Source organism: Pagrus major, chromosome 14 (genome assembly GCF_040436345.1).
Source record: "Pagrus major chromosome 14, Pma_NU_1.0".
NCBI lineage: Eukaryota > Metazoa > Chordata > Actinopteri > Spariformes > Sparidae > Pagrus > Pagrus major.
Window position 1 is genome coordinate 16,000,495 of NC_133228.1, and position 21,879 is coordinate 16,022,373.

The 21,879-nt window shown below is 41.0% G+C and overlaps 1 protein-coding gene across 2 annotated transcripts in view; it reads right to left on the minus strand.

The window, feature by feature from the left end:
- The window catches only part of plxna4 (plexin A4), a 238,821-nt gene that overhangs the window by 38,650 nt on the left and 178,292 nt on the right, over positions 1-21,879 (minus strand). Inside the window, exons 10-19 of one of the 2 annotated variants that reach the window (XM_073480352.1) lie at positions 15,503-15,703; positions 14,579-14,675; positions 11,844-12,034; positions 7,886-8,037; positions 6,419-6,542; positions 4,526-4,662; positions 3,723-3,890; positions 3,379-3,472; positions 1,260-1,499; positions 204-350 (exon numbers count right to left, since the gene is read on the minus strand). In XM_073480352.1, the coding sequence (XP_073336453.1) occupies positions 204-350; positions 1,260-1,499; positions 3,379-3,472; positions 3,723-3,890; positions 4,526-4,662; positions 6,419-6,542; positions 7,886-8,037; positions 11,844-12,034; positions 14,579-14,675; positions 15,503-15,703 (1,551 nt within the window). Of the gene's footprint in view, positions 1-203; positions 351-1,259; positions 1,500-3,378; positions 3,473-3,722; positions 3,891-4,525; positions 4,663-6,418; positions 6,543-7,885; positions 8,038-11,843; positions 12,035-14,578; positions 14,676-15,502; positions 15,704-18,996; positions 20,939-21,879 lie in introns of those variants that run through there. The other variant, XM_073480353.1, reaches the window with a different exon arrangement.

Genomic DNA, 21,879 nt, shown 5'->3' on the forward strand with positions numbered 1-21,879 from the left:
AGAAGATGGATAGAAAGCAACACAAGGAATGTCCGTCTGTCTGTCAAACTGTCAATCGATTTGTAGGTCTGTCTGCCTTCTCCACCATAGTCTGCCTATCTGTCTTGCGTCTGCGTGTGTGTGTGTGTGTGTGTGTGTCTCTCTCTCTCTCTCTCTCTCTCTCTCTCTCCCTCGTCTTTGTGAGCATGTGCTGTGTCACTCACCAGGACCTTGTGTCGCCCCGTCAGGTTGGGTGACTCACAGAGCAGCTGGGTCTCTGACACTGTTAACATGCAGGGCTTCTCTCCAATCAGAACCGTGTAGTTCAGCTTTCCGTTACCACTGTTGGTTGGTGGAAGGAAGTTCCGCCCCTGCAGGAGACAATTGGTGCATTATTAGAGTATGTATTGTCAAAGCGGGGAGTCAGAGAGTTAGGCAGAAAACATGGTCCACACAAGTATGCAAACACAAATGACAACGCCTGTTCCAGCTGGCACAAACACACGTCTAGTGTGAACAAACTCAGGTAATAAACGTCAGTTCTCAAAGGGGCGGTGTAGAGCTAATCAGAGCATTTCCATGACCACAGTAGTAAACAAATATGGCATTTGTAGAGGAATGTGTACTGCTGTGCTTAGCCAATAGAAGAAGAGAAAAGAACAGACGATGAGAGAAGAGGAGAGTTGACTAAGTGTAAGAAATATGCCGACTGCAACACACAGACTGGAATCAGTCTTTCAAAGCTTGAATCATCTGCTTTGCATCTGCAGACTTGCACTGACCATGTTTCTGCACTACGGTGTCATTTATATTTATACCAATCATACCTAAAAAATGATTTATATATGCTGTGGGTAGTGATCTACATTACAGCCTGTAATATAGATATGTATAAGATTAGTATAGGCAGAGCTGTCTGTACCTACAATATTAATCTAACACTGGACTAACAGCAGGAACACTGACAGTAGGTTTGCTTCTTTTATACAATACATGCAGCCATTAATATATGTTGAACATAGAGCTGGGTGAAATAAAATCAATATCACAATATTAAAATTATTCTGATATTGATTTTTAGAAAATGTAATATAAGTCACATAAACTAATCAAATTGGTGAATGATGCATTGATTGTTTTCTCAGCTTCACACATATTAAACAAAATCTGTTGTATTTGCTCATTTTTAGTGATGATTTGACCAGAATCATTCAATTGGACAACCTAATTTTGTAAACTGCAAACAAGATTCTAAATGTGGGTAATATCTGTCCCCATACCTTCAGTATAATGGGTGATCCAGGTTTAAGCTCCAGCACCCCAGACACACTGAGTGGTTCGAACTCAGGATTGGGGTAGTATATAAAGTTGGTGTTGTTGAGTGCCATCAGAGCCTGCACATCGTCCAGTTTAAAGCCAAACTCATCAGGTCGTTCCGGCACTTCCTGGTGCCTGGCCAGACTGATGGACAGCTCTGGGGCCTGGCACAGCATGGTTGTTGGGCTGAGCACCTGGCACAACTGGAGGAAGACAGCAAGAGACTAAATTATAAATGAACATATCTTCTGTAAATGATAATGTGCTTAGTGGAAGCAAATAAATGTTGTCGTTGACACAATGTCAAAAAATTCACATTATTCATACAGTATTCAATGACCGGATCTCAAATTATTAGGTTCCACAACACCTTACTCATGCCTCCGTTCAACTTAACCTCTGTCTAATGCATGCACCAACTTTACTTTAATGCCATGACATCCCATCAACAGCTGGTGTGAATCTTTTATGGCACTGGTTTACATTCCACTAAGCCCACTGGGGATTCAAACTGGAAGCTCCTCCATTTCAAAAAGTGCAAAGAAGAACCTGTTGGGAGTATTTTCCTCAAAGAAAGCCACAAAATGAGGTGTAGTTGGAGAGCATGTGCAGTCTTGCCACAATCAGGCTTTGATGTGTGAAGATTCAGGAGGGATAACTAGGTCTTACCCTTCCCTTCATTACCCTCCAGAAAGACACCCCCACCCTCTTATCGCTTCTTCATTCCCTGTCCCGTTATTCTTCTCTATGATCTTTTCTTCTCTCTTTGACACACTCTTATTCTGTCACTCATCTTTTTCTATACCACTTTCCTGCTCAATTATAGTGTCTCTTACATCTTTTTTCAGGGTCCACTCTTGTTTTTGTGATTTTTTTCCCTTTGCCCTGGTCCTTTATTTGACATGTATGCAATTTAAAATCATCCTTTTTATTCCATCTTTTTTCACATCTCTAAGCCAGTTTTATAGCCAAGAACAGATTGTCCGAGCTGTCATTGTCATGCCACACGCCCTTCAGTATCCCTCTAACATCTCCATTCCTCCCTGTCTGTCAGGGTGTTGACAAATCAACCACCAGCACAGGCCTCATTCACAGACATTTCCGTCTCATTCACAGACATTTCACATTTCCACAGTAACCTCTGCCATGCAGCCACTCAAACTTTTGGCTGTCACTCTAATTGGCTCCTTGAACATGAAACTTGACAAATCCTGCAAGGTCTCTGAGACATCAATGACATCAATCCTACACTTCTGCATGAAGGTTACAGGAGGAAACAAAAACTCTCTGTGCACAAATGTTTTTTGTGACTTAGAAAGTGAGACGCGGGTGCAAATTCTGCGTCGACACATTTAATTCATGTTGGTTCAAAAGTACAGTAGCTTGAGACACAATACCCTGTACATGCATATGTGAGCACAGATGTTAAACGTGGTGCAAGGTCATGCTCAAATGGACCATAAAGGTAGCATTACTGTCTTTTGTTACTCCCTCTTCTTTCAATCAGATCACACAGACCCTTGTATGGCTTTATCTAACCTCCCCTGGGTAAAAGGGTGAATAGAAGGTAGAATAAGGGCCAATCTCTGTGGTTTTTAGTTCAGTGTCAAAACTTTCCTATTGTTACAAAGGTGTGGAGAGGAATGACATCATTATCTATTAATTCAATTGAAACCTGTTGAAATTCAAAGTGCCCTCCCAGTGTTCTGAGTTTTTCCTTGACCCATTTACCTAAAAGTGGCACTGAGGCATTTAGTCAGGCTCTGCAAAGAAGAAAATTACTCTGACACTCACTACGGCTGACTTCCTTTGGGACGTCTAGCTGACAAGGGAAGTTAGAAACAACGGTGGTGGTAAAGATATTTCATTGACTATGTGTGTATATATATTTAGTACATGTGTTCTACTACAGTATAATACACAACAAACATCCCATCAAAGATCTATATACACATACGAATAAAAGTGTTACAAAAACCAAAGCAAAACTTGGTTATTTATCAGTAGATTTATTTTACCACAATGAACCACAAGGCAGCTTCTTTAAATCACCCAGATTGTTTTGTGTTCACCATGACTTACATTGAGCGTCTCATGGCTGTTGTATTTGGCTCTGATGAGCGGGGTCTGAATGATGTCCAGGTTAGTTCCTGTCACTGTCACTGGGGTATGTCCACTGTGTGTGAGAGAGAGAAGATTGACAAAGAAAAAAAATAAAGATTGTTTTGACAGAAGATAATATATATGACTCACTAGGAGTGATATTGATGCTTGGACATTTGTTCAGGCTGCTGGTGCAAAATTATGATGCTGTAGATTTTTTTATTATCAGATTTTAGATGCTTCAATTTTGTTTTTTATTAACTTGCCTCAATTGCTGCTTTTCATTTGTGTCTTATTTTTGCAATTCTGCAGTTGTACTATACCTGTAGATGCTCCATTCAGGCTCGATCTTGGTGATGGTGGGATCTTCCACATACTCAAACCGCAGATCTTTCTGGAGATGAGCCTTGTCTATGCTCACAGACACGGACACGTTTCCATAGCCATGTAGGGAAGCATGGGTTCTGCAGGTGAGCCACTGACCACCCCTCCTAAAGTGATGGTAGGAATGACAATTACTGAATATAGATTTTTTTTCAATAATATATTACATTGTGTCGACAGTCAGGAGTCATCTCATGAGTTGTTTATCACTGTCGGTGCAGATTAATAAATGATTCAAAAACCAATTTTAATTTAGTACTTAGACAGTTGAATGGTTACTTAAGTGGACATGGATAGACAGCTTATCGACTGAACTTGGAATTGTGCATTGATCAGTGTTAAGGGATGGATTACAATAATATGATGTATTTTTCCAATAATTCATATGATAAGAAAATGTCATTTCCAATTAATTAAAAATCAAAAAACAAAATCACCATTGCTAAAGAATAGACTGACGCTTCTTGAGATATAGATATATATATATATATTTATATATATATATATATACACACACACACACACACACACACACACACATATATATATATATATATATATATATATATATACATACATACATACATAAGTTCACATATATATTTATGCGGGTCAAAATGATCTAGAAATTATCCGAGAGCTGTCGGATCGGTTTACTCCCTGTAGCTTGACTAACTGAGTTTTTAATTGACTGTTTAAGTTTGCCTTGCAGGATCAGCTCTGGCTGGTTCAACCCACTGACCTCAGATAGGTGCACGGCTGGTCCTTAAACATTATAGACACGTTGCTCCCAGCATCAAGGTGGCTACCAGTGATGTTGACAATGGTTCCCCCAGAGACTGGGCCTCGACTGGGCTTGAGGTTGATGATCCTTGGGATCTGGAGAAAGGGCAGAGGTTTAGAGGTCACAAATCAATCAGAGTATAAAATCAAGGTTAAGTAAAGTAATACATTCTGAATAACAGCTCTAAAAATATAAATTGCTTAAGAGACCATAAATTGCCTTAAATGCACAGGATAAAGAAGTTAATCAGTAAAGGTGAGCCAGAGTCAAGCGGTATTCAAATTATGGGGCAAAATTATAGAAATCGTCAGCGAGCAGGTAATAAAGAAGAGATTTGGAAAATATGAGAAACTCTGTACTGTTAATTATATGCAAAAAGTTGTGTTTACATTGTTAATTTCTTTTAATTTATGCAAATAAAACCACATAAACATGCTGTGAATAAATCTAAATGTTAAACTTTCTTGATGTTTTACACACACAATGTGTTGTCTTTATTTTTAGCCCAGTCATGACTCCTTGTTAAAAATAAACACCCTTTCCACCTCAGTAAGCATATTTAAAATTAGCATTTTATAAAAAGAAATGCTGTATATATACTTGTTTGTCATAATAAGCTGTGGCCCCCTAGACAAAAAAGTAATGAATGAGCATTCTCAGCTAAAAAAGGTATATGAGTGTTGATACTATACCTGCACTCATCCCACTGACATACACTATATAGAGGTGGAAAGCTTTCAAATTAAAGTCACACAGCAGCAGATGTAGTCCACTGGATGCTTGGCATAAAGTACATCCTCCTCCAGTTCATTTGCCCTTCTTATAATCTCATCTCCAGCCCGCTGCGTGGTGTGACATCTAGACCTAACATCACATAATCCTCTGCAGGGCCCCCATTGAGAAATAAACCTCGGCCATCGCCCATTAATGGATAGCAGTAAAAATGATATCGCTGCATAAAATGAGTACATAATAGCAACAACTGCAAATTTATTTCAGAGTGTGCGAGTGTGTGTGACCGATGCTGATTAGTTGTGTGTTATGTGTGTGTTTTAATGTGCCCATGTCAGGAAAATGTTTTCATGAGCAGGGTTTCCTTCTCATTCTGCACTCATTAGTGACTGCCAGTTATGTCTCACTGCTGATACTGTACACACATGAGAGGAATGCTGAGAGCTCTTGGTGAGAACCACTAGAACCATGTTGGATCACTGCCAAATGTACAATGAAACCAACATGTACATACAGTATTAACGCAGTAGGTGAGAACACAGACCGACAGCCAGCAAGGTGCTAACATGCAGGGTGACATATGCAGCATGTGTGCTTTCCTGCTCATGTAGGGTAAATGGTGTCTGTGATGAATCCATTATCTAGAGACTTTTTAACCACCACATTGTCAGAGAGACATCATCACATGAGCAAAGACCACACAGAGTTTAGTGTAGTATGTATTACACAAAGGCGAATGGACTATTATAGAATACTAGTAGTCCTTACTGCAGTTGATTGTTGAGGTGTGTATAAGTGACAATAAGTAGTCATAATGTAATTTAAGCCCCATTTTTTAACCACTAGTGTGTAACTAGTCAGGAGCATCAATAAGACACTTGAAATCACAATTCATTATACGTCACATGTAATGTTTTCTTACTGTTGATAAAATACATGTGAAAACGTGACGTGTTAATCAGTGTAGTCAGAAAGAATTATGAGTGCATTAAAATTCACTGTGAATGCCTGGGTAATGCACTATAAGACTACAGTCTTCATAGAGAGTCTAACTGTTTCTTTGCTAATTTTTTTTAGGGAGATAACACAAAACATCAACAAAACAAAGTATGGACTCACCACAAAATAATAGTACTTGGAGGACTTTGCCATGAATTCTGGTCTGCACTCTCCAACCCCGACGCAGACCTGCACATTCCCAGTATACTGGCTCTTCTCTGCTTTACCCATCTCACACACAATCCTGGAAACATTAGCATAAGTGTTGAATATGTATGAAAAAACACAAGGCAATGCATATACATACACACACAAATATATATGCTGCATACAAAATGCTGCAGACAAAACGACAGACAAAATGCTTTACTAAAATCACTAGAAAACCCTGCTGCAGTTCCAGCAAAGGCAGAGCAGATTATGTGGTAAGAATGAACTCAAACCTATGTTAAAACCTCAATAAAATAATGTATTATTTGGCAGCGACTTCACCTCCAGCGCACCACCAACTTGTGGGAGAAAAAGGAGAAAGTCTCTATCCTTTTACATATGACCTCAAATGCAGCTACCTCTTCTGCTGGGTCAGCATTTGCTTAGAAAGTGCTGGCACACAACTTACTTTCTTAGCAGAAGAAGCGCTGGGTCTGTTGATAAGCCAACTTTAAACTAGTTTAAAATAATTTGATAGACGGCACCTGTAAGGAACCAAAGCTCTGGATTAAATTCAAATGTCAACCAAATGTAACCTCCTGAACTTTCTAAAATGATTATGGGGCTGTGTGTGCTTGTGTGCGTGAGTCCCTGCGTGCGCGCGTGTGTGTGTGTGTGTGTATATGTGCGTGTCTGCTACTATGAAATATGGAGGCTTGGGTTGTTCTTTGCTGCCCACAGCAGAACACATACAAGACTCTTGTAATCTACCACTGTGACTTGTAGATAATCAAACTGTCTTCTGGTCGAGGAATTAGGCCAATTTAGCATTTATCTAGTGGTCATGTCATAGTCTCTCTCTCTGTTACTCGCTCACCTTCCCTTTTGCTGTCTTACACATACAGCCACACATAAACACCCTGAGGTGAGTACTGACTCATGATCAGCTGGTCATGCTGACTTGCTACTGCTCAGTCGCGTGGGTAACACAGGTAACACAGTGTGTGACTCAAGCATCTTGCTCCCTGTAGGGCATGAAGTGTTCAGCTGTGGTCAAAGTGCTCTCAATGGGATTACGGCAAGTGAAAGGAGAAAAGGAAACATTATGCTGAATATATGATTTAGCTTTGCTTCTGTTAAAATTACAGTTTGATTTCTCCCTGTGGTTCCAGTGCAGCTGTAAAAGACTATATTCATAGATATTATGTACATTTTGTTCGACCACATTGTGATTTACTGCACAGAAAAGCTGATTATCACCTGTAATTATGAATATATGCTCTATTATTAGCCGTGGTCAGCTGGCTGCTGCCTCAAACAGGACTTTCTGCTCTGCAGGGATGTAAATTGAGACTGCAGTAGGTGAGGATGTGATATTTATTACTCAGTGCTGTGACTTATATTCATCATCGTCATCGTCATCAATGTAAGACTTACTGTTCAGCAGGTATGTAGCCCTCACGTATGGGGGTGCAATCCACTTCGGCCACCTTCACATTGCCCTGGATCTCTCTGAACTCTAGCCCCAGGTTCTCGCCACGGATGGTCACAAGCGTGCCACCTTCCCTGGGACCCCGCAGAGGGGTGATCTGTTGAAATTCAAATCGAGACTGATGACTTTGGAGATGTGATTTTGTTTTCATAACTTAACAACAACTTAAAACCCAAGTCTAATATTTTATATGTGGAAGAAGTGACACCATTTGATGTTTGTCTCTCTTTGTGTTTTATTTTTCCTTCTTTATATTGTAAAATATGTCTAGTATATAAGTGGGACCATACGGACTGCATCACAATACGATAAAAAATAGTTAATGACATGGATACTTATATGGACACCTTATTGTGCCAAATACTTCGTTGACTTTTATTTCTTTGGCAAAGATTAAAAAGCTGTTTGAATGTTTTCACATAATCTGTCTCCATTAGCTATAATATGCCTCTCAACCCCTTGTCCATACGGAATACAGATCTCAGTCAATAGCTTTATATGCCATTATTTTAAATTATGACTTTTGTTTTCAACTTACTTCAACAATTTTGAGATTTTGTAGTGCATGCTGTATTCATGTTGTAAAGCAATGTCACACACACACACACACACACATCTCACATCAGCATCGTTAGCACAGCCCTGTTCCCTGTGTCTCTCCACCTGTACCTCTTTCCCTCGTTAGTTTGGTTTGTATTTAAGCATGTGTTGTTCCCTCACTCTTTGTTGGTTTGTCTGTTTTAGTCCATGCATCTCTCGGCGTGTTCCTGATTTGTTGTGTTTTTCTGGTTTGTCCTCAGTTTTTGCATTACTTTGGTATTTTCCTTTGCCTATTTGCCTCTGTTACTTGAATTGTGGACTCATTTTTGCCTAAACATGACACTAGTGTCTAATCATGACAAAATTATAACCACCAAAATGCTGTGAGATAAAGACTGATTGCAGTCTAATTATAATGTTCCTACTTCTTCGTGTTTAAGTTCCTGTGAAACCACTGTATGGAAAAAGGCCCTCTGCAAAAAGCAATATAGACAGCTCAGATGTAAAAGGACAGACAAATGAATGACAGCTATATGTGTTTTTTAAAATTTTCTGGGGATAAGTGTTTTCTGTTCACACATTATGTAACCCTCATAAAAAATGACTTTGCTGAAGGGTAGTAGGACTTGAGAGACGGCAGCAGAAAAGAGACAATAAATGAAAAAATAACAGCTCCAGTGACAGCTAAGAGGTCAAGAATCAGGGTCAAGGGAATGTCATTTCTCAATCCTGCATTCACTGAAAACCACAACAATATATTATATAAGATTAACTTAAAACTTGGCATTGGGTGACATCTTTGCAGTAATCACAGTGGCCTTTTGATTTATCAGCAGCATCTCTCATTGTTGATGAGGCGGTTCCAACATCCATCAGCACTTTACTCACACAATTACTTTTTGGCCAGCGAGTGTCTGTCTGTTTGTGTGTGTGTGCTCATCATCTGGCCAGCCCAGATGGATGGATGTTAGAGACGGACACAGAATAGTCTGTTCCTATCTGTCTTTGCCAAACAGAAGTCCTCCATGCTGTGTGCTGCAGACAGGGGCCCAGCTTTAATGGTGCTGTGTCACCATCCCACTGAAAAATAGTGATCCCAAGGATTTTTACTGAGGCTGTGGCTCTCTTCGCTTCTCTGCTCGGTTTATAGTCGGCAGTGTGACCCCCTGCAGTGTTCACAGGTTGAGTGCTGAGTGAGTGTGGCTTTATCTTATGGCTTGAGGCTTGTTGTAGTATGACAATCCGTATGTTACTACATGTGCATCAAACTATTTTAATTTGCCCGTTTGATTATTTTTCAAAGAAGTGAACTAAAACAAATTGAACTAGCCGGGCTTGAAAGGAAACTAGCCAATCGAATGACAGACGTAGGCTCAAGTCAGGTCATGCACAACACGAGTCCCGTGGCTGCCAAGTGGGAGATATCGTTATTGTATGGTTCAATGTCTCTGATTAATAAGGCTCCCTGCTGATATCTTAATGAAAAAAAGAGCCTTCTGGGAACGTGGGCTACAATACGTGCAATTAAAAAAGATTGCACACAATGCACGGTGGCTCTCCATTTATTAGCAAATATGGAGGATGGAGAGGGAGAGAGACTTCAAGAGAAATTGTGAAGGAGAAGGAAGAAGCTGAAGAATGAAAGAGAGCGAGAGAGGGGGAGAGACGCAATGAGGCGTTGATTAGATTTGTGACTTTGACAAGATAATTGACGGTTGGGTAGAGGCAAACACTTAATCACTTCTCTCTCTCTCTCTCTCTCTCTCTCTCTCTCTCTCCCTATCCCTCTCTCCCCTTCTCTTTCCATCTTTCTATGCAAGTCTCTCCCTCTCATATTGTTGATGGGAGATGTCATTATAATGAAGCGTATTAGAATGCATTAGAGCCCCGGTCGTCTTGGAAAAGTCCTCACTCCTCACCCACTGACAGTTTTTATGGGGAGTGTGAGAAGGCTGCAATATGTCCCTGCTGCAGCCTCAGGGATGTGAGGAGAAATACAGGGCCCATCTCCAGGAATAAATCCACCGCTCGGGGTGAAGACAAACACTGGAGTGGAAGAATGATTGAGTGCACCTCACTGATCAAGACTCTTTAATAAGTGCAACAACAGACAAAATATCACATCATCCCCTCCCTTATGAGTTGACTCTATTTTGACTGGATAAAAAATAATGGTTTGGGTTATCAATGAGTGAAAGATAAGTCCTCTTTCCTTTAATTTTATTCGGAAAAAAAATCAAGGAGAGATTGGAAAATTGTTCTGTAATCCATTGGAAAATCTGTGGAGATTCACGTCAGAATCAAGGTGCATTCAAGGTTATAAGAAACAATGTCCACCAACACTGGCCTCTTGTCTGTATGCAAGTCTATGTAGGATGATGTAGAGAGTGGAGAAGGGCTTATCCTTCCATTCCAGTATCCCTCCTCTCTCCCTCTATCCAAACCCATCACTCCCCGGGACACCAGAGGGGATTCCCCCTTCTGTCTTTTTTATCCACGCTTTGCTTCATCCCTTCATCTCTAGTCAGTCACCATCTGCTCCTAACTCTCCTCCTCAGGAAAAGGGATGTAGAGAGGACCTTCCATCATATCCATCATGGTGGGAAATGGGGAGGGCGTAGGGGTCTTCTTTCACCCCTTCAGCCTAATGTGACTCTATTCTGGCTCAGTCTACCCATCTGTCACCACCTCTCTTTCATGTAAACTCAATCCATCCTGCTCTCCCTTCATCCAGGCACCGTTCCATCCATCTTTCTTTTGTATCCTCTTATCCTTCATCTTGCTGACCCTTATCCCTTCTGCTATTGAACCTTTTATATGCCTTGCACAGGTCAAGTCTATTTGCCTCACACGGGGTCTGTGGTTTGCAGGAGCACACTGGGTTAAGTGGGGAATTGTGAGAACATCTGTGCAGAGTTGATTGATAAGTAACAAGACTAGGGATGATTTGTCTCTTTCTAGGTCTAAATATGTTCATACTGAAAGAAAGAGGGAGTAAATTCTAACAGAATAGACGTCTAAAAAGGCCAATTCACATGACTCCTGGGATTCTTGGGCTTCTAGTGTATCATTAGTGTTCAAACTTTTGAGAGAGAGACGTGTTACTGAATTGTAAAATATATATATCGTTCCTCACAAATGCTGTCAGACTGAATAGCTGGTGGTGACTCAGCCTGTGACATTATGTTGAAATGATCAACAGCCAACACTCTCTCCGAGGTGATGCGTTTAAGTATGTTCCCATCACTGTAATTATGTGTATGTGTTTATGTGTTGCCTCTGAGATTAAAGGCACTTGTTGGCATTACTTGTCATGGCCTGTAGGTGCTTATGTGTAAAGGGTGTACTGCATGTGTGTCTCACCTGTGTGATCCGTGGGTGGGTGCACTTGCTGTTGATGCCGTTGTGCTCCAGCCACTGGTTCTCGGGGTGGGGGCAGTGTTGCTTTAGGGTGCAGCGGTTCTCTCCTTTACACCAAACACACCCAAACAGCGGATCCGCCTTCAGACACAAACCGCAGCTTCCGCGCTGGGCGTCGCACTTGTACAGATGGACTGTGTAGGAGGGAGGAAAGAAACAGAGATAAGTGTTTATTTGTATGCTGAGCTGAACTTTACCACAGTTTTTGTTAGCACTGTTAATAGCTGACAGGCTACCGAGGTTTCAAGGAGTCAGGTTTCTGAGAAGTCAGCATTTTGTAGTTTAGCATCTGGTGTCATCAGTTTGCCTGTTTTTTTGTGATCAGAAAAACTCCCGAAATAACCCTGGTAATTATTCCCTGTTGTAAAACTGGTCTTATAACATTTAATGATAATATCTGGATGATAGGTCCAAATTGCACCATAGAAAAATATTCATGATCAATATACTGGTCTCATGAACAGCCAGTGTCAAAACGAACCACAATTGAGTTTAATGTCATGTTTACACATAAATCTAAATTGTTATAACAGGTTTAATGTCACGTTGTGATATGCACACTCCTTGAAATAGTGCTACGGTTTTCTCTTAGCATAATGCATCTTAGCCACTGAAAGTTCTATACTTCAAAAATCAAGATAGACACATAACCACTGAGATTGTTTGTCTTCAGATTTGTTATTCAAAAATGTACAGTTGTATCTGGCAAAGGGCCTGGAGGTCACTGACTATGCACGTCTGTGCTGGTCATCGACCACACACGCCCCTACACTTCACGTACACTCAAGTCAGCATACAAGGATAAAAGCAGCAGAACTTTTCCCGTTCTTCACAATTCTGCTGTACGACATTGTTTCAGCCCACACGTGTGAATAAATCAGCTTAAACTATAATCGACTTGTGCCTGATACATTTCAACTTCCTCGCAGCCGTGGCTCAAGAAATCCGCCTTTCAGGGGGGAAAGAAAACAAGGGAAGAATGTTAAGACAGAGGGAGAATGAGTGGAGAACTCAAATGAGAAACCTTTAGACAAATGATTACAGAAGAGTAAATGCATGCAAATTTATTTTGTGCAAAAGCCTCTAAAATGATGGGCAAACACTTCAAAACACACTACAGACTGAAATTTTGGGTTGTTTACCAGAATCTTTCAATGTCTGTCAGCTGCTGTTTGAATATGCGAACAACAAACTCAACATTTAGTGAGCGACATCCGTTGATATCTTTGTCTCATTATCTCTCCATCTATCATCATCTCTGTATACTCCCTCTTCCTCCCTCCCTCCCTTTGAGTTTCCTACACTGCTGCCTTTCGCCGCTTCTCACCCACCACAGATTTAACATATCATCTCCATGGCAACGGGCCAGCCATTTTCTTTTTAATTGCCGTTAGATGCATGTGTGATCTGTCCATCAAATGATGCCCTAGGAGCCACTTCCTCCACAGGCAAACAAAGGTAGGAGGAGGGAAGAGGAGGGTTTCGAGTTCAAGCAGCTCCCTCTCTTTCTCTAACTTTTGTTGCTTCTTTGATTTTACACTTATGCTCAAGGATATGTTTTGTACTCTGTATTTGCCTCAGACACACAACCGCAAACACACACAAACACTGTACAAACTTTGCCTTACAGCACAGTGTCATGTTGGCATATCATCCACATTTTAACAATACGTTTCCTGTGCCCGACTCCACTGCCTTTGGTTAAAATGAGTTGTTTCCCTGTCAGAGAACTACAACCCCTAGCATGCTGCTGTTGCCTCAGCATGGATCACTCACAGTGGTGGATCGCCAGTGGCCAAACTGAATCAAGCTCAGCAGCTGAATGCTTAAAAATTCAGCACTGAGCTGGTATTCCACAGAAACCGTGAGTAGAGTGGAGAGTTGGACAGAAAAACATGAGAGGCTGTACCTACTCCCTCTCTGTAAAATCGAGCCTGGAATAATGATTTAGCTTTTAGCATTACTTAGATTCACAACAGTTTAATTTTGCTACTATTTCTTTTCTATCCATCTATTCGCATTACTTTCTTCAGTTGTATCTACGTGTTTTTTCCATAACTGCTCTTCTGAAATTTATACCAGTAAAGTACAAAGAATTGCTGAGATGAGAAAATAAAATGGAGGAAGGAGGAGAGGCAGTGGCGACAGAGATGGATAGATTGCCAAACTCCCAGAGAGGTGTTGACAGAGCAAATAAAAGAAAACAGCTGAAAATAAATAATATTTGAGAGGAAATTTAGAGAGTTGGGGAGAGACAGACAGACAACAGTGAAGACAAGGGGAGACATATAGACAAATGACGAGAGACGGGAGGGGAAAGAGAGACCTGCAGGAGGATGTGTTAAAGTTAACCACTCTACACGGAAACATCAGGGGATGGATGCTGCACCTCAGCACACCGCCCGCTTGTTGCCATGGAGACCGGCTCCAAGGGCAACAATGGGGAGGCAGTGGCTTTAATGTGTGTTTGTGTCCATGTGTGTGCGAGTGAAGTGAGAGTTTATAAGAGAGTATGCAGACTGTGTGTGTGTGTGTGTGTGTGTGTGTGTGTGTGTGTGTGTGTGTGTGTGTGTGTGTGTGTTTGTGGCTTCTTATAATACTGTGAGAACTGTGGAAAGAGCTGATATGGATTCATGTGTGTGTGTCTGTGTGTGTCTCGTGCCTATGTGCGTGCTCACCTTTGTTGTGGGCGGGGTTGTCGATGCTGAAATCTCCGTTCCAGATGACGGTCAGCTCCACGGGAAGACTACTCATCTCCATCCCATCATAGAAATACTATCACCATGGCAACCAGAGAGGAAAAGAGGGAGCGAGACAGGGAAGAGAGTGTGTGAGAGAGAGAGGGAGAGAGAGAGAGAATCTGTTGAGCTACTTTAAACTGTTATTGTCTTCAGTCCAAAAGGCTGACTTAACAATAGTCCTTTGAATGCCAAACACATCATCAACAGGTGACTGTAGACACAGTGAACACGCACATGAACTCACACACTCTGTATTCATGAACACGCAGAGAGCTTTGAAAGACGAGATTATTTTTCCTTCGGTTCTGTAACACCAGCAGCATGGAGGGTTGGTGCTAGAATCATAATTTTCCGCTAAATTACAGTTCCCCTCCTTCACTGCTCAATCAAAGTACAATATTTGGATTGTACTGTGATTACACACACAAATCCCACAGACATCTCTACACACAGACAGACATACACACACTCAGAGTGATGAAGACAGACAGGAAGATGAGATGTTATTGTATCAACAGACGATTAGCATCAAGACCAGCATAAAGCCTTTTTCATGCTAGTCCTTCATTGCTGTCAATGTATTATTCAGTCAGTGAAAGGAGCTTGATCGCTGGAATGGCTGTGCAGGAGAGACAAAGTCAGGCTCTTGTCTCATCAACCCACTGTCTAGCTAGAATAGGAAAACATTCAGCTGGAATCAGTGGGTGTGTGTGTGAGAGAGAGAGAGAGATTATGGCCACTTTTATAGGAAAACTTTATAGAAATGGGGCGTTTTTATAGAGATTGTGTTCGTGAGGGTGGCGGTCAATGATGATGCCCCACAGAAGCTGGCAAGTACAACACACACACACTCGTCCTCACCGATGTGTTTTGACACTGCACCGAGGAGCTGTTGAAGCGCAGCGCAGGAACTCTGTGCTCGTTTCCTTGGATGGTCAGCAGACACTCATACCCCCTCTGTCCAGACTGGGGCTGCGGGAGGTTCTTTGCTCGGAGGGTGATCGGCTTTACCACGTTGACTGGGACAAGGATCCTATCTGCAGGCAGCAGCTGGGGACACCCCTGGAAGAGAGACAAATAGATACGGAAGGATTAATATTTAACTCACCAGGTTTAATGCATAATTGCAATTAGGTTAACGTTTCTTGAAGAGAAGTTTGACACGAGTACTTTGACACTTATTGACCCACACAGGTCCTACTAGTGAATTAGTTATGAGCAAGAACTCCCTTTAGAATAGGGAACATGTTCTGAGTCAGAGAGACTTAATTTAGAGATATTTGGTAGATTGAAAAGGCAATTTTCAATCTATGCGGAGGCACTGTGAATGGCTGCTAAATGCACCAGGAATATTCCTACAACATGGCTGACATACCAGTCTACTGTAAACCCACAGAGCCATCAACACGTCAACATTTATCTCATGAGGTACAGCACTTCACCAACACCGATTTAATTGAATGACATAGCCACTTCAGTGTGCACTGTTTCAGGTGTTTTAGTGCTTGTTTTTGTGATAGTTCCTATTGGATTGATATCAGCCAATACTCTTGGTTAGACAGTCCTAGGACCTGTTCACATTCACTGTGAGTGAAGGGTGCTCCATCGTCATTATCCACAGGATGGGAGCATTAATGATACGATGAAACAGACACTTAGACATAAATGATATGAGCTCTCAGTTTGGTTGTTGTGCTCGTGTTTTTGTTCATGAAGAAAAGATGTCACTGATGGATCAAAATAAGGCTGATTCCTGCCTGTGCAGTAATTAGGCAAGAATGAATGACAGCGAGAGCGAGAGACAGAGAGAGGGGGGATGAGTCACTTAGCAATTGGAGGTCTAAAATTAACAGCCAATCAATTCAGGTGCGAATAGCAGCCTAAATATAGAGCACCTATTACTTGCCTGAAAGATGAAGAGGAGAGGAAGAGAACAGGTGTGGGGAGGGAAAGAGATGGACAGAGAAGTGGAAAGGAAAGAGGAAGAGTGAAAGACAAGTGGAAAATAAAGTGGCAGGAAGGACAGGTGACTGACAAGTAGAAGTGAAAGGTGAGGAGCGAAGTAAACGAGGGTAAAGATAGTAAATAGAGAACAGCACTTCCCTAAACTGTTTCATGTTTGCGCTGAAAAGTGGTGGGTAGAGAAAGGAAGTGAAATAGGCAAAATGAGAAAGAGGATCAACAAAAGAACAGAGTGACTGAAAGAGGCAAAAAAAAAAATACCATTAAGCATATGCGACAGGAGGAGTTTTAGCATGTCAAAGAGGCAGAAGGAAAGAGGGTGAAAAGAAGGAGAGAAGATAAGGTGAGCCCCCGCATGGTTGGGAGGGGGGGTTGAAGCATAGCGCACGTTGAACTGGGTGATAACACTTGTTTGAAGTTCATTAAAAGCCACTTGATTGGGTTAGGCTGAGTGACTGACTGGGTGGCTGCGTGGCGAGCGAGAGGGGGGGAACACTGTGACACTATTCACAAAGTCATTATAGATAAATGACAAACAGGGTGAGCGAGTTCAGCGGTGGAGGAGAGGAAGGAAGAAGAGGTGGTACGCGCCTGTTTGCTCTCCCAAATCTCATTTTCCTAAGAACGAACGGTTGTATTTGGAGAATGAAAATGAGTGGAAGTGCAAAGAGAGACGCAATCCATTTTTAATCACATCTCTTCCAGTTAATACACTTGAACAATAGGGACAATAAATTTGATCTGGTTAGTGGAAATGAAGGCATGGGAAGCACTGGGGTATGACTTGACACCGTGACAAAAGCTGTATCTTCAATACGCAGATCTAAACTGATAGTGGCATATATGGTGATGAGGTGATAGGATTGTGCACATACACACACACACACACACACACACACACACAGGTACATTCCTATATTACCAACAGTGGACTGTTATTCTATACTGAACAAGTGTGGACCTCTGTTTCTGGTTATTTTGGAAAAAACTAAAATAGAATAGGAATTTTACTTTTATGGTCTTTTCTGATCCGCAAATGCGCTTTTTGAATTTTTCAAATAAATTGCCAAGAGGTGAAGTGTTGAAAACCCTCAATCCCTAAAACACCAAACACTTCTCTTGAACATGCTCACAGATCCAAGGTTAACACACACTGACATGTAAGTGTATTCACACATATGAATGCAAACACATACACAGTGTATACTACAGCCTTGGAATCTCATTACAGTAGAAGATAAATGCCACAAGTCAGAGACAGACAGCATCTCTTGCATCATCTGCATTATCTGCATTTATGACAAGATGTCAGGGAGAAAACTTCTAAAAGTAAACTCCAACAGCTGCTGACTACACACACACACCTACACTATATCACCAATTCATTAACACCTTTCACAATCCTCTTTACAACCCTGACATCTGAGTATTTTTTTCTTACAGCTATGGTTCAAATACCTATCCAGGAAATCGCTGGTAAACTTACTTACATAGTCACACATAAACACACTCTTTCACACACCCAGGTTTATTTAACCTCATAAACTTAAGCCCTGTAATCGTCAAGTGGGCTTCCCCCACTACTACAGACTCTGCACACTCCCATAACTGCACACAGTCAACCTTGCCAGAAGTACAAACTGTCATCCCTCATGTCTGCGCAACATCAGTAAAATCTTAACTCTCTTTTTCAGTTTTGTGACAGAAGAAACAGCAGAATATAAAAGCACAGAACGCAAAACAGATGCCTTACTTGCTTCAACAACAATGAAAAATTCATAATGTGGCAGGGAATCCACGAGCAAGCAAGCACATACACTGTCAGTGCTGTTTTTCCTCCTACTTAGCTCAGGTTTTTCTGTTTGTATGCATTCATACACACTCAGACACTGAGGCCAAGTGGGGCTTTCGGTGGTTTGGACAAATGCACGTGTATATGCTAGTTGGCTACTGATGCTGGTGGTGTTGGCAGTGATGCTCGCTGTTGCCTGTTAAGATTTATGTCAACATTAAGTTGATCTGATTAGCAGTGCATTTATTTCCCATCTCCACCTTCTCAACCCCCTACGACTTTTGTGTGATAAATAGCAATAGAGCAAATGCAAATCACATGCACACTAACCATATCCTATATGTATATGCACATACTGTAGCTGTGCACCGCCATACAGAGGACTTTAAATTTAAAACTCTCATTCCATCAGGCTCCAGGCTGTTACCTGCTTGACTTCTATCAGTAGGAGGAGGACGATGAGGAGAATGGGGTGGACCAATGGAAGTATGGTGATCATTTAAAAATAATTACGCTGTTTCAGAAGATTCCTATTGGTGGTGATTTAAGATGAAGTTCATAAACTAAAAATAAAAATGAAAACAATATTTGGTCACTCACCTTTGGTAGTCTTGTCATGCATTTTATTGTGTGCATTTGTGGCACTCACATCATTTACAAATTACATAAAAAAATGAAGCATTTCTTTCCTGAATGGCAGAATAATCTACTGACCTGTCAGTTAACAGGTTTCATTAACATCAAGTTCCTTATGACAACAATTGACAGCATGTTAAGTGGATTATTTAGAGTAACAGGAATATTTAGAGTAACTATTTTTGGAAATAGATGATGCTGTTGTTTGTTAAAATGTTATTTTTTTAATTACATGAGCATCATAAACCACTTTTCATTTACAACAGTACATTAAGATTCTGAAATCATTTTAAGCAAGAACTAGGCAATGTAGCAATAGAATCCATATGTGATCAGCATTGTTTGGTCTGAGTTTAGTGAGCAGTGTCTGTTTAGTTGCTGGTTCCCCTTTTATCTTTTACTGTTTTTTCCTGAGATGCCAGTGCTCTAGTGGCAGTGAATGTCATATAGTTCATCTTTCATATATATTTTTCCTAGCGGAGGAAAAGATAACTAGTCAGTCAGAAGGAGGCTACAAAGTACATTCTACACATGAAGCAGACTAGTTGATACATGTGTTTATGTGTCTCTGTGTGAAGAGGTGGACTTCAGTGACGCTTCAGTCCGACAGTCATGTAAACTGTAAAAGAACTTGCACTAGAAAGAGAAAACCTGTCAATGGCATGACTCATCGCAACCACATTATAATCCCTTACTTTTGAAAAACAAGTTGGTGCTCTCTTTTTTCTCTATATAATTATCCTTCATTCTTCCCCTCTCCATCACTGACTCATTGTTTTGCCTGACCTCATCTCTGATTCTCTGTCATGCTCATGCTTTATCCCTCCTTCATTTATCTCTCTCTGAATCCAGCCTGTGTTGTTCATCCTATCTAGCTCACTGACCCTTCTCATTTCTTTTATCAACTCCCTCTCACAGAATCTCTCTCCTCCTCTCCTTCCTGACTCCTTTTCTTCTCCAGGACCTACTTAGATCTGATAATTGGAGGCTGGTGGGAGGTGTGAAGGGTGGAGATAGGGAGAGTGACAGAGAGTAGGCAGCGGAGTGGGAACTGTGAATGTAAAAGCCCTTGGCATAGTTTGAAGCAAGAGAGGAGGGAGGGGGAGAGCCAAAGAGAGAGAGGCCCATAATTATAGCAGTGTAAGGTGTGAAGATGAAGAGGATCTTAAGTTTTCATACAGTACACGTACATACACACACACACCTTGTGGTTACCAAGAACTCCCCTTAACTGGCCTCTGTTTTATCAGCTCCTACAGAGCCTCGGGCAAAGACACTCTCCCACTCTCTGCTCATCCTCCCTCCTTCGCTACTGCTCCTCACCTTGTTTCTATCCCACTATTCAGTTCTCACCTTTTTTCCCCTCTTCCCCTCTTCCTCTTTCCTGCTCCAATTTTTAAAAATTATTTATGTATGATTTAACATGAATTTAAAAAAAAAGTTTTCTATATGTGATAACATTTTAATCACTCAACTAATTACTGAGATCTAAGAACACAGTGACATTGCTACAATTTAGAGCTGCAACAATAAATCAATTAATTAGTTGGCAAATATTCAACTGATTGTAAACTTTTTTGATAATTGATGAATCAGGCTGAGTATTTTAAAAGGAAAAAAAGGGAACATTTCTGATTTCAGCTTTTAAATAAGAATATTTTCTGACAAATTTTGTCCGACATTTTGATCTGGATGGTTGTGAAGAGGAGTGGGCCACTGGTGAGCTCAGACCCAGGTGCTGGAGGTGATGGAACCAGGAGATCAGAGAGACAATTGTCACTGAAATGACAGCACCTAAAAGCAGCAGAGAGGCGCACTGATTTACAGCAAAAATATGATTGGCTGACGGAGATTGCATCAAAATCTGATTGGTTTGTTTAATTGGAAGATTAAACACATATATCCAGCTGATTACGAAGAAAGCGGGAGAAGAGGGAGACAAAAGAGAGAGAGGGAGAAATGTGAATGAATGACTAGCATAAATATAATCTTCCTGATTGAACTTGCACTAAGCTTCTAAGTTAGTTTGCTAAACTGTTAGCTTCCGTAGCTTCTTGCCAAGCAACAGCATTTTGATGACCACTTGAACGGCAAGCATATAATGTACACGACTTGTCATGTTGTAACCACAAGCTCACAAGGCAAACAATATTACTGTCTGCCTTTGTTTTGTCTTCCAACAAGTTTAACAAACCTGGAGGTTTGTTTAAATCCTGTATGATCATCTGACTGAGCCTCCGTCTTTTTAGCTTTATTCCCAGATCTTAGAGATTCATATGGATTTTTATTACTGTATTTTACCAAAAGAAATGACAAAAATAAGACCTAGCTTACATGAAATTGTGGAAGATCTCTATCGGATTAGATAGATGACATTATGAAGCTTTCACTTTCATTGTCTTTTTCATTTTCCTCCATTTGGTTTCATTCGCTCTCACTCTCAATTTCGACATATCCCTTCGGTCTTCGCTCTGCAAATACTCAACTGACTGCTTAGCAGTCAGTGGCCATGTATGACATCGATTTGTCTATGAATCGAACCCAAGCACCTCTCTCTACCATTCCTGTCTAATATTGGCAACTAACAGCTATTACAGCTGGCATTTAGTTTCTTTAATGAAATTATCTCGATCACTTGATTGATAAGTTCCTGGTAAATAAACTCCCAGGAATTGATTACCACAACACAGACAATAAGTGTATAACGCAAGGATGTGCTAAGGGGGAGTGATATTTATTCAGTAACATTAATATTTTGGTCTCCATACCAGCTGAATATATTATGGGAAGGCCTGGCAGCAGCTAAGGATATCAACATGCTGTGTTGTAGACAGAAGAAGAAGAGAGG